Source organism: Aythya ferina, assembly GCF_964211825.1.
Source record: "Aythya ferina genome assembly, chromosome: 1".
In the NCBI taxonomy this organism is placed as follows: Eukaryota; Metazoa; Chordata; class Aves; order Anseriformes; family Anatidae; genus Aythya; species Aythya ferina.
This window is the reverse complement of record NC_140296.1, coordinates 18,340,817-18,354,390: the sequence shown is the minus strand read 5'-3', so window position 1 is coordinate 18,354,390 and position 13,574 is coordinate 18,340,817. Positions and strand designations below refer to the sequence as shown.

Below are 13,574 nucleotides of genomic sequence, written 5' to 3'. Positions count from 1 at the left end.
TTCAGTGTCTTCACCACTGGTGTGGTGAAGCACTGGGCGTACAAGATCTGTACTGGCTCAAATAAGAGATCAAAGACGTGGAGCTCTTGTCCATGGGGGATTGCTTCACCTCACCACCCAAGACCACTGCTGCTGCAGCAGGCTGGCATTGGGTTAATGAGCAGTAGGCATGCACACACACAAATGAAATAACATCTCTAAAACCTCTCCCTGTGCCCTTGGACACCCAAATGGTCTGGTCACAAGTGACGAGGGCTGTTCAATGCCTCAGTTCACCCGCAGGAAGATGCATGCTGTGGAGGGCAGCCCTTCCAGGCCCTTTTGAAACCTCAGGGCTTTTTTTTTCTTTTTCTTTTTTTGTGAGAAGCTGCCATTATGGTAAAAGTTTCATTAGAAATTAAGTTTCTAGTCATCAAGATGGAGCAAAAATCCAGTTCCTAAAGACTCAGCCAAGAATGCAAATGAAGAGCTCTTCACTTCTGGATTTAATTTGTAGATTTAATTTGACCTTGACATTTTGGACCAGGATTTTTTCTGAAATTTTCTGTTTCATGAAAAGTTTTGACGCTTTAACATTTTATCCTTAACCGAAATGGGCATAAATCTCTGAAAGAGAACTTCCCCAGAGTTCTCCCCTCAGTATATCATGTTTCTATAAGCAAGGCAAGGAAACATGAATTTGTGTAAAAATAGTGAAAAGTTTAAGAAAGACAAAACTACTTTGCATCAAATTGTTCTTTTTAAATGAGTTGCACATAATTAAAATAACATGATGATATTGTTCTAGTTGTCATTTTTATAGAATTTATAATTCGCTCTTGATTTAAGCTAATTATGACACTGGAGTATTGTTTCCTTAAACCATGTGCTTGAACGCAAAAGTTATTTTTATGTAGTAATAGCTGGGGATAAAATTTTATTAACTGTTAACAAGGAACAAAGTGAACTTTCTGAGGCCTCAAATGGCCTTTTAACTGCAAGACTGGCATTCCTGTCCCCCTGCTGGTTTCTTTCTGTTTTGTTTTGTGTGTGAGCATGTGTGTGTATGTGTGCATATGTTTGTTTTTGATAAAACACATCGGTTCTTCATTTATTATATACAAAGTGGTTTGTAGCGATGTTTGTACATCTGGAGATTGAAATGAGCTGAGCCTCTCAGAGATGTGCTGCCCTTTTATTAAAAGAAAAGAACTGAAGGTAAACAGAATGTGGGCCTGGAAGCAGGGTTTTGGAGGGATTGGAGTTTAAATGAGGGATTAATTTTACAATAAATGACTAATAGTTTAACTCTAGTGCTTTAAGCCAATTCCCTTTTGGATAGAGTTGTGACAATTGGAAGCAAAGGCTGTAAGGGGCACTACTCATCAGGATGAGTGCAGGGTTCATTCAGCTCATCCAGATGTCTCACTGCCCACATGTGCTTTTGGATTCAGCCATTTGGGGTATTTTTGGATTAAGTCTTGAGTCCTGGCAAAATACAGCCCTTGTCCAGCCATTATGTATCGCTGGTTTTAGACAATAAAATCTCTGCCAAATGACAGTCTGGCCAAGCAGTTTGGGCAGCAGCATACCTGAGGAAATCACAGGACTGACTCGCTCAGACTTCTTTGTGGTCATTTATCTTGTGTAAACAAGCAGAAAGCCTCTAATGATGTGCAGGCTGATGTGCAGCTTCTGCTGCTCCCACCTCTGACAAGGACCAGCATTAAATACAGATTGAGCTCTCCCGGCTGATACAGCATCACTTCTCCTCTTCCAGTTGCTTTCTCATGGTCTGCAAAACTGCTGGTGGGAAGTTTGTAATCGCACCACGGAAATAACAGTCTGCCTTTGGATTTCTTCTGTGGCTCTCACAGACGCAGCTGCAAACATTGCTGTCTTTTAAACCCTCTGGCTGAGTCCCCTTTTCCTGGAGCACTGTTTTTTTCAGTAGTTGTTTAGGGCAGCGGTCTGAACATGCAGTATCAGGGCTGAGGTGTGAAGGAGTCTGGCTCATCAGGTATTTTGGTGGGTGGAGACCACGGTCAGCATTGCAACAAGGGTTTGTGCCATCTAGCAGGCTTTGTATAAGCTATGCTAGGCATCTCTGGCTTGTTTGCCAGACAGGTCCCCACAGACCACCGTTGTTTTTGGTGAAGCTGCTGGCCACAATGTGTTCTTTCAGTGGAAATGAGTCACCCAGGTTCAGTTCTCTACATCCTCAGGCAACTTATCTTCCACTTCCAAAAGACTGATGCAACTACTATGTCTGTTCCCAGCATTTTTTTATTGCATGTCACCCACTGACACATCCAGGTTCGACCTTTCACATCCCATAGCTTCAAGTGGTTGTAAGCACTACAGTGAGTGTTTACACTTTCTGGCTCAGAAAATGCAGAAACGTCTTTTTCTGTCGCTCATGGTAAAGATCCTCACCTGAAGGAATAAACAGAGCTGAGGTGTTTTCATCTACCTTCCTTCCCTCTCCTCCCTCTGCATGTTGTTCTGGTAGTAAACCTGTCTCCCAGACTGCTCAGAGCATCTCATGTCTTGGATCTCCTGTCATAGACTTGGTTGGTTGCCAAGCCCTCGACTATGTGCAGCCTCACATTCAGTGTGGCTGTCCAGGAGTGGGACAGGTTTACATTGAATTTTTACAAGTAGGTCACTCATCAGACACAAGCAAGCTCTTCTGGTAAATCAAAGGCTCAAAGAAACACGAGGGAAAAAGTCATCATGTAAAAGGCTCATGTGTTTCCCCCTGCTCCACGCTACTGCTCTTTGCCACTAGCTTGCTTGTGCCCACTTCTCACTTATATAATTACCAATTACCATCAGGTGCAGGGATTTTGGGGACTCTAACAGCTTTTTTTTTTTTTACCCAGCTTAAGCCACTGCTGGAGTAGAAGCCTCTGACTAACCTGCCTGAGTCGCTCTGAAAAACTCCTGGACTGTATAGGCATTGGTTATAAGGGAGTGAACAGGTGCCTGTGGCTGCCACTAATTTGTCTGCTGGCTGTTCCTAAGGAATCTGGGTCATTACACATGCGAGAGCTGGCAGCGGCAGGCATATCAAGTAATCTCTTCAGTGTAATAGGATAATTCCTGCGCTGTAGTACGAGTATCAAAATATGGTTTAAAGCCCTTGAAGCAAACCAAAGCCAGATTTGTTCCTGTTACAGCCGCGACAGGTGCAGTGAAGTGACAATCCCGCCTGACACAGGCACCCGTATTGGTTGTCCCTCGTAGGGAATCGGTCCCAAGAAGCTCGTGCCAAGACAAGGGCTGGGCAGGTCCTTGCTTCAGGTCTTCACTGGAGCCCTGTGGAGCTCATCCCACGGCTGTGGGGACAGAGGCAAGGCGGGGTGGCAGCAGCTCCGGGAGGATAAAGTGTGGTGCCGGGGCTTATCTTTTAAGGGCGGCACTTGCAGCTATTTATAGGTCGCTTTGAATGTGATTACTTTGTTTAGAATCAGCAGGTTTTCACCTGAAAAAGGGCAACCAGGGAACAGCCACTGGCAGATTCTACCTTTGCTTTACCTGGCCACATTTTTTGAAGTCCTGTAATGTTTCAAATGCATTTGCTTTTCCTCAAACTCGTTGCCGCCCAACCGCAGACTCTCCCTATGTGGCAGAAGCTGAGGAGAAGAGCCTAGGTGAACCAGTTCTTGAAGAATGGGAAAATCAGAAACTAAAGGGGAATGAGTGCTGAGACGTGGGACTTTGAAAAGTCCCAAGCAGCCACACTGGTATTACCCAGTAACTGCGTGAGGTGACTGGCAGGCAATAAACCTTTGAGCAGTCACCTAGAAACTGCTGTGCTTCCCTGTTAAAAAGACACAGTCCCACAAGTGCCTTATTCTGGCTCATTTATAGCCTGTGTACCAGGTAGCTGCCGACAGTGGGGTGTGCAGATGCTTACAGGCTCACTGACAGCCATAAATGATGGCCCAGAAGGGATTCCTAGAGATGCTCACAGCAGGCTTTTCACACGTGCACCTCAGCTTGACCAGACCTGTTTCTGCTGAGCTCTGCAGCATGCCCTGGCTATTTCTGGTAGCCCCAAATGCCTGGCTACTGCATGACCTGCACTGAACTCTTGTGATATATTTTGCAAGAAGACACTTGAAACCCCCACTTGGGCGAAGGGTTAATTTCATCCCTGAGGTAACTCACAAACAGCTGAGTGGAGCTACGCCTTCAAATGTCCCTATTGTGATTAAGTGGGATTAGATGTCCCAATTATGATTGCTGCTTCACAAAAAAGTTAAGGTGGGACAGAAACCACACTACTGAAATAATACTGGACCCTTCAGGGGGGCACAAACGAAGCTGGCATCCCGGAGCACTCCCCTATGTCCCACCTTGGAAGGGGTAGGATGGAGCCAGGGTGGAAGTGGCAGAGGCGGCCTGTGCATCCTGGCCTCTTGTAGGCCACGAGAAGCTCCAAATTCAGTGGGAACTGCAGTGAGGAGCAGAGGATGGATTCTTCCCAAGGGCAAAACAGGTTTTATTGACTTCTGTAGGTGAATATATCCTCCCCTCAACTTCTCCCCCTGTCACGGGGAGTCAAACCAAAATCCCTTGGAGTTGGTGGTCACCAGTTGAGCTGCATGGCAGGACTGGAGGACTTCCACACCATAAGAGCTTTTCAATAGGGCTTAAATAACTTGCACTAAATTCTTTTCTGGTGGAAACAGGCAAAATATGACCGAACTGTGTGGTGCTAATTTATACCAATAGAGAATTTTGCCCTTACACTAAATTTTCAGTGTAAACACCTTGCAGCTGTTTGTTAAAATAAAATATATATATAAAAAAAGCTTGGAAGTAAACCAAACCACAAGCATGTTTCCTGTCTCCAGCCACTACACTGCAGTACATATTTGCTCTGCAGAAAATATTGTCCTTTTGGCTATGTAGAAATTACTTAAGTGTAGTTTGTTTGCTGTTAAGCTGCCAAGCTTCCATTCTGAAACGTGTGAGGAGGTTTTTTTTAAGATACTTTTTACCCTAAAGCTATATGTTGTTTTACTGCAGTCTTAATCATTTACTCATTTGTGGAAGACTGCAGAAAAAAAAATACACACTTTGGCACCTTGAGCATATAGTGTAAACCATGTTCATTCACTGTAATCATTTTTTTTTAATTTTTAACAAGATTTTGACATCATGCGAGTACGATTTCAAATACAAATCAACTTTCAGAATTCTAGAATAATATAAGTTGGAATAATTTCTCAATATATTTTGAATTAAAATGTGGATGCTGAGTTTTAGAAGCAGTACCTGATGACTGAAATAGAAGTGGTAGCCTTGATTTCAGCCCTAAAATGTAAATTTATCTATTAATCGGGGCGAAACTTGCTCTATTAATATTAATCTTTCATTAGGTGCTTGTCCTGCCTGTGCTGGAGGTGGGGTTGAAGGCTCTGTGATCCCGTTGGGGCTCCCTGCTTTATCTGGGGTGCAGCATTTGCTGCTGCAGCTGGCTTGGGGCTGGGGCTGAGACGGGTAGAGTGAGGGCAGTCCTGTGCCAGGAGCTGCCAACTGAGGCCCATCTTTCGGTGAGATTCACGGACATAGCCCTTAAAGGACAACACAGCAGTGTGAAGAGTGCCTCTGGTTTGTTCAAATTTGGTATTCATAAAAAAAAAAAAAAAAAAAAAAGACATTGCGGCCACTAAGGCACCCTTACTCAAACAGGAGCATATATTTTATTACTTAGAAAATAAATAATGCTTTCTGAAAAACTGAGCAGATCTCACGTGTTTTGTTGCACAAAAGCTACTGTACATGATAGTGATGGCCTAGGAGGCTTGAACAGAGTGCTGCAGAAAATAGACTTGCTATTTCTGGAATGCTGTGCTGTTTTCACAGAGCACTGCTCTAACTGTGTAAGATTTACCATAGATAACAAAAAGCAAACGTGCCCAGCATCCTCAGAAAGAAGCTCCCTTAGCAGAACAGGAATCAAGTTGACAGCAGATTTTCAGAAATGGGTTGGTAGTCCATGTGATTAAGAGTTTTATGCTTGTCTCTCCAAGTCCCTTCTATAAATAGTCAGTTTGAGATTACACCAGCATACCAACTTTCTGTCAGCTCATACCTTACCTACCACCTTCCTGGAAAGCACTCCTACCCTCCAGGCTGATCCGTTTTGTGCTTACCTTCACCCTCTGGGTATAATTCTTATTTATTATAATAAAGTGCTGCATAAGCCTAGATGAAATGCGTATTCCAAATCATGAGAAGCTGAAGTGGGAGGACGCATGAAAGATCCTGAGCATGTGGGTGGCTCCCCGGTGCATCGGTCATGGCTGCAAGGCAGTGGCAGTAGCGAATGGTTAGCACCTTTACAAATGCAAGATTATTATTACTTTTTAAATTTATTTATTTTTTTAATCTTCCTGTCTAAATAGGTCTCTGAGCTTGCAGATTGCTCTGTGTGGGTGAGCCGTGTCTGCGTGGAGCCTCTTTCATGGCAAAGGAGCTGCAAGTGCTCAGCCCTGAAGCCATCAGGACTTGGCATGGCCATGCCAAAGAGCTGGTGAGGGCAGGGCAGGCAGGCAGAGCTGTGGGCATCCTCATCATCAACATCTTACCCCATCTATAAAATGGCTTGTGAGTTTGTGCCAAGCCAGAAGCTGTGTCACAAGGACATCTCCAGCTAGAAGGTGTTAACACACAGAGCCATTTGCCAGTTCCTGCCTTTTTCCATCTATAGCTGGATTTGAGCTAATGGAAAAACAAACAAACAAATGAACTACATAGGACTTTGATTGTCCCACAACTGTTCTTCAAAGGGAGAGTCCCTTGCTGATGAATTTCAGAAGACCTGCTGTGTGTAAAGTGGCTGCAACCATTTTTTTCCTCCCCCAGCCTTTCTGTTGTGGGCAGGGATTCTTTTCAAGCCATGCACCATAATGAGCTACCAGTGTGACAGAGGCTAAATTCATCAAGAGCATTTGCAGGACCATTTCTGTTGCCTTGCAGTCCCAAGCATAGCCATTTGGCTTCAGTGTACTAGAAAGGCTCTTCTTTCACTGCGTTTTTTCCCTTTTTTCTTTTCACACACAGAATGTGATGATCCGTTATCATGATGCTGCCAGATTGGCCAGGATGTGGTATGAGACACATCCAACCCATCATTTATGATGAAATTAGATAGGTGTTGAAGCCCTGAAATGTTAGCGCTGCACTTGAGTGCACTCTGAGCAGCCCTGGGACGCGGATCAGTGCTCACTGCTGTGTAACAGGTTTGGGTTTTTTCTGCCTTATCTCAGGGGAGACGGGGCTGCACGCTGCATCGAAGCTGTTTTCTTTTGGTTGATTAAAGAACAGTTCTCAGTACCTTAACGAGTTAGTTATCTTGGATGCAAAATACTGCCTAACCACACAATGCGGGTAATGTGCCTTATGTGTTAAACAATTTCCAACAGCAAACAACCTTGGCTTCAGAGCTCCAGCTAATAAAGCCTGCCTCATCAGCAAAAACATGAAGCGAGCGTCTTCCAAGCTGACATTGAAGTTTCTTCTGACAGGAGGTTTTAGGAGCCCAAGTGTCTGAAAAGGAGACACAGGAAGAAAGCACAAATATTGTTACCTGATTTCCAGTACAAGCTCTGTTAGGAAAATGACAGGAATTTGACAGAACTGCTTTTGGGCATATCTCAGCTGGTCCCAAATCACATGTCGTCCCTGACTGATCTATCCATTTTGGCAAAAATCCGTAATGTGGGCTGGACTGCAGACGTTTCTTACTGTGCAGATAGCTGCTGTTTTCACTAGCCTCCAGCGGGTGTGAATAGCTCCTGCTTCTCTCAGTGGGTTGCTCTAGCCCAGTGCTGTGACTCAGTGATGAGAAAGTAGAGGCAGAAGTCGAAAATTCATGTGCTGGATTTTGCCTAAAGATAAGTTGTGGGTTCTTTAGGTCCATCCAGACCTGGATTTTGAGATATACAGAGTAATCCTGTGGTCTCCGAGCACCACGAGGAGGTTTGGCATGAGGCTGACTTCATGAAGTTAACTTCAGAGGTTAAAGAGCAGAGTGTTGTTTTATTTCTATAGGTACCAGCCATGGAGAGAGCATCAGGGCTGTATCCTTAGCTGCAGAAGTTATCGTCAGAGGAGAGAAGGTCTGGCAGAGGACAGTAGCCAGAACAACGGAGTGAGACTGAGGATGGAGCATGAGCAGTGTGCAAGAGGGATGTCATACAGCTGAGATACCTGCAATAGCTCATTCCAGATTAAGGACCTTGGAGAACAGATTGTTCCTGTCAGGCATGTTACAGCTTAATCTAAATCATCGATGGAATGAGGTCATCATCCACTGAAATCAAGGGGGGAATGTCATTTATCCCGTTGGCATAAATGACATTTGGATCGTGGATTTTTTTTTAACATAGGCTGTTAAACTCTCATTGGAAAATACAACTTCTTCCATTGTTTTCACTTCAGATAAAAGCACAATGAAGCTGACATCTCCATTGCACTAAGAATTAAAATAAACACCTTGGGGATCATACTGTTCAGATACATGTTTTACTGAGAAAACCCCAAGGAAGCTCCATAGGGGGAAGAACAAGAATTCCTTGTGCTTTTGTGGCTTCTGGTAAATAGAGGATTGGTGAAGTGAGCACTGATGTGTTTGCTTTCACGCTGAATGCCGTGGGGATGTATTTTCAGTGTTTGGCTGACTACTGATAGCTTTCGACTTCATACGTTACACCCACAAAATTGAAGTGTTCTTTTAAATCACTGCGTATTTTAAAAAGGAACAAAATGCTTATTTTGATTAATATGAAAAATAATAGGTGTAAAATCTAGGCCTTGGAAATGCCAGGAGAAAAGTCTTCAATTATCTTTCCACTAATTTCAGGCAGTACAATGATTTAATCTGTTCCTGAATAACTCTGTAGATATCCTCAAATTCTTGGTTAAAACCACGCATGGAAATCTCAGGCCCCAAAATAGTAAGTTTGTGAAGAAATGCCCACTTGAGACTAGACAAATACAATGGCAATGCCATCTGAATTTCAGTATTGTCCAGGCTCCTACTCGAAGTGGAATGTGACTGGTTGCTGACTTTGCAGAATAACCCCATCTTTCAGAAATTAGTTCACAGCTCATTCTTAACAAACTCAGAATACAGAAAAGGCCCCACAATGCTGGCTTTTACTTTATTAATGATACCAGAAGTCTCATTGGCTTAAGGAATGAATTTTGCATAATTCTATTAGAAAGAATTTTCAAGAGTGCTTAGCACTTTTTAAAAATTAGACTCATTTAATGGCCTGAAAAATCAGCGAGCTATTAAAAACTGAACTCCAAAATCACTTCTCTTACATAAATCCCCACGCCTGAGGGTGTAGCTGATCTGCATTTTCCTCATTGTAACAAAACTTGTGTTTCATCCCTGACATGTAACAAAGGAACATCAATTGAGAGGATCAAAAGCATGCTTTCTGAAATGCATTTTTGTCACTGCTGTTGAATTTCCCCCCCATGTTCCTTAGTCAATGAGATTTAGAAGGCCTGGTTGAATTAATGGCTTTGATTTTTTTCTGCTTTGTTTCCAAAAAAAAAAAAATTCTCTTTTTTTTTTTTGTTATAAGACTCATCAGGTAAGCTATTAATCTCTTTTTAAAGTTCAGATGATAGAGACGTATGGAAGGAAGTGGGTCCAAAAGCCAGATTTCATTAAAATGACCAATTTATGATGGTTCATTTTCCTTTTACAAAAACCGAGTTCAATTTGCTTGACCCCTGGTGGCATCAGTAAACCCACTGCACCAGCCCTTGCTCATCCGCATGACAAAGATTTTGCTTAGTTTAACGTGGGAAGTTCCTGGGAAGATCCTGATTGGTAATCAGGATGATGAAAGGATGCCAAGAGGAATGCATCAACATATCAGTTGTTGATATGAAGATGAGTTGTTGATATGAATGAAGACTGAGCCTATGGGAGCGTTGGGTGGGGGCAGGCACTTCAGCATGGCTTTATGAGTGTTTCTGCTGATTTGGTTACAGCGGTAGAACACTGAAGGTTTTGTTCTGCCTATTGTTGTTACTGGATTCAAATATAAGTGAGTATTTCGCTGCTTAACCTTTGAGGTAAAGGCCACGCATGGCGTTTACACAGGTGGGCTGGTCATCGTTCCCAATTTCTGCCTAAGTTTCTGGGCCAAGTGCTGCTGGAAGTTTATGAAAGTGAGTCCCCGTAACCAGTCATGGATGAACTGGTGAATTGGTGAAATCCCAGTCACACAAAAGTGGTGGGGTAGGAGAGGTGCTTGCTGTTCCTCCCACTCATGTTGCTGGCCACACATCCTATAAACACCCAACGTGTTGGACCAAAGCCCCTTTCTCTGCCTTAACCTCAACACTCCTGAACATCCCTTCTGTGTAGGAACAACTGAATAACTTTAAGTTTGCATTATTCATTCTGCAAGCTATTCCTCTTCTTTCTTTTTTCCCCGAAGGAGTTGGTAATTAAAGACAAGCAAGAAACTGTCAATTAAGTTGAGGAATTCTTTCAAAAAACTTCAGGCTCCCAACCAGAAGGTGGAAACCAAGGAAACCAAGATCCTCACCAGCTCCTTGCAGATCAGTGAAAGCGTGTCCTTCTAATGTAGGCCAATCTCAGAGCTTATCCTTTCTCTCCCTGCTGTCAGGATTTCCTAAATAATTTCCTGAGTAATCCAGCCACAGGCATCAAGGAGAGAAGGGTGGGAAATCAGCCAGGCTCTAAGAGAGGTGCTAGGAGGTTTGTAATCTTCAAAGAAGATTAGAGTTTTCTCTGCTCACTCTTGTTTTCTTTCATATCCCTCCCATGTGTTTTGAGACTTTCACTTTGTAATGTCCATTTCTTATAAAGCCCCAGCAAAATCAGTAAGTGTTTGTCTTTCTTTCCAGTGGGGACAGGAATAAACTGTAATCTCAAAGCTGCTCACTTCAGCCTTTCCTTGCCAAGATGATCCAACCACATTTTAGTTTATTTTTTTTTCTTTCTTTTATTTTCTTTCTAACAAGGAAAAATAAGTAAATACATTTGAATAGAACCAGAGCTGTTGCATTCAACCAAAAGGAAGTGTTTCATTTGGAGGCACCTCTAGGGAAATGAAATGATTGAAAAGGTACATTTACAAAATCTGGGGAAAAGATGCTGGAGGTTCCTTTGGCAAGGCACACACAAGGTACAGAAGACCCAGTTTTGGTTCTCTCATCTGCCTGGGAGAACTGGAAGCCACGTCTCTGGCTTTCCAGATTGCAGCCTGAGCTGCAATCAGATCCTGAAGAGCTTTAGAGGAGGAGAGTGTGCCCCTCAGCCCCTCACATTGATGCAGTTCAGCTCTGAATAAACAGACATCTGCTAGAGAAAGGTTCAAAAAGTAAGGAGATCCTGTCTGGGTGAGTGAGCTGACCATCGTGATAGAGAAACTGCTATTTCGGCTTCAATAACTAATGAGCTGCTTTATATCAGGCTGAAGTTAGATCAGGACCGAGGGAATCCTGTCACTACCATCAGTGAAGTCTGACTGCAACCTACTCGATACCTGCTTGGAAAAGATCAGCAACTTCCATCAGGGAGCCTGAACGGTACCACTGCCTCCCCTAGACCCAGGTTTGGGTTTTCCAGCACAGCACAGCCACTGACCAGCACAGCCCTGCTCCAGGCACACAACCAAACCCTGCAACAGGAGCTTGCTTCAGTGCTCGTGGGTCGTGTGCTGAGGGAGGGAGGCTGAGCAGCCCCTTGTATTGCATCTAGCAGGTACCCCATCTCCAGCAAGGTTCATTTGCACCTCATGTTTGCCCTTGGTTCTGAATAATTTCTATAAAGTGCTCTTAAGCCTGAATACGAGTCCCTTTCTGACCAAGGAGGGGTTGAGGATATCCATTCATCATGCTAATGCCTCCTCTCTCTTCGGGGAGCCTGCAGAAGGTGCAGTATTTCCTCTAAGGACACAAACAAAGGGAGACAGATACAAATAGACAAAATGGAAAAGGCTGTACTTTAATTATTGTCATTTGCTAAATGCTACCCATGTGCTTGTGCTGTAAGAGATTCAGTAAGGACAGTCCCTAGCGTGTTTTGCATAAGAATCAAATGGATGAGGTGTCATTAGTGTCTGTCTAACCCTCCACTGAAATGTGCTCAAATAAATTCCCTTTGGTGGCAGGTGTGGGAAGTCACTGCTGGTCCTCACTCATGGGCAATCGGCTGAATTGTGTTCCTTTATCCCCTCTGCTTCCTTTCACAGGGAAGGCTGCTTCTCCCCCATCAGCCCCGAGGCATGTCCCCTTGTGCAGTCGTTCATGTGCCACAACAGGACGTTCCTCCTCGATGGCCACGTGCAGCTGAAGACGGGCCTGCAGACCCAGGAGCGACACCTTTTCCTCTTCACAGACCTTCTGGTTGTTGCCAAGTCCAAGTGAGTATGGCACCTGGGGCAGTGCTCCTACAGAGCAGCCCTTTTACTCAGCAAAGCATAACATGGATTCCCTTAATGCTTGTTTTTCGTAGTAAATCTTCCCTAAATCATACAGCAGCCTTTTATTTGGTCAGCAGGAGTTAGGTGTCTGACCTCTCCAGGCCCTTCTGAAAACCCCGTAACCCATAGAGGAAGTCCAGGCCGCAGCATTTTAGAGGAACAGCAGATGTCTGAACACACTGCTTGCGTTGGGTGATGTTCCCTGCTTTGGCGACTCAGTGCCATAGAAAAGTCTCACCAGAGATCAGTGGTGTCCATGGGGCTGCCTTGAACTAACAGCCGTGTTTTAGGCCATCTTCAGTCCTGTGGGGTGGCTGTGTCACAGAGAGGTTACAGACCTTAAAACTTACCAGGGAGCTGCTTTGATACACTCCAGCAATGGGCAGCTGTATCAAAGCAGAGACTGCAGGCAGTACCACCGTGTTGGTCTTGTGCTGTGCCAGGAGAAGTGTGGGGACAGGGACAGGGACGGGAAGCAGTGCAGAGCAGTCTGGCTTGCTGCTGAGCTCTGATTATTCACTCTACCATTCACAATTAAATCAGATTTACAAGCTGCATCTAGCATGCCAGCTTCATGCAGCATTTGTGGTTTCAGGCAATTTTAGAGGGTGCTTTCACTTGTTGTTAGGGGGAAAGAATCGTAAAGGATTCTGATGCAGCTTCGTTCCCTGTTAGGCACTGTTTGTGGTTTCATAGGGTGGGTAATCTGGATGTGAATCCTGGGCTTTCACAATGTGTCTTATCGCTTAAGCAGTTGTTTCGGTGACTGCTGGGAAAAGCCAGAATAAATCTGCATTTTCTGTAGAAATCTGAGCTGTGTCCCTTTGAATCACACATAGTAAACGTAACCCCCCTAGCTGAACTCCTTAACCTTATGTGGTGTGACAACACGGAGAATATTGTATCCAAAACATGCTCTGCTATGGGTGGGTGGTGAACGTAAAGGTATTTATGGGAAATCTTGCTATTCTACCACAGTAGCAGTAATATTGTTACTGCATTTATTTGTTTTTGTGTCGTATTTAGGATGGGGTTCACCTCACCTAATTTAAGCTTTCAGATGTTAGGAATTTGCAGCTCACCCAGGCTCCTAGGCTC

The 13,574-nt window shown here is 44.1% G+C and overlaps 1 protein-coding gene across 1 annotated transcript in view; it reads left to right on the top strand.

The window, feature by feature from the left end:
* ARHGAP20 (Rho GTPase activating protein 20) overlaps positions 1 to 13,574 on the top strand; it is a 61,115-nt gene that overhangs the window by 15,389 nt on the left and 32,152 nt on the right. Inside the window, exon 3 of the mRNA XM_084503486.1 lies at positions 12,246 to 12,416. Coding sequence (XP_084359612.1) covers positions 12,246 to 12,416 — 171 coding nt within the window. The remainder of the gene's footprint in view (positions 1 to 12,245; positions 12,417 to 13,574) is intronic.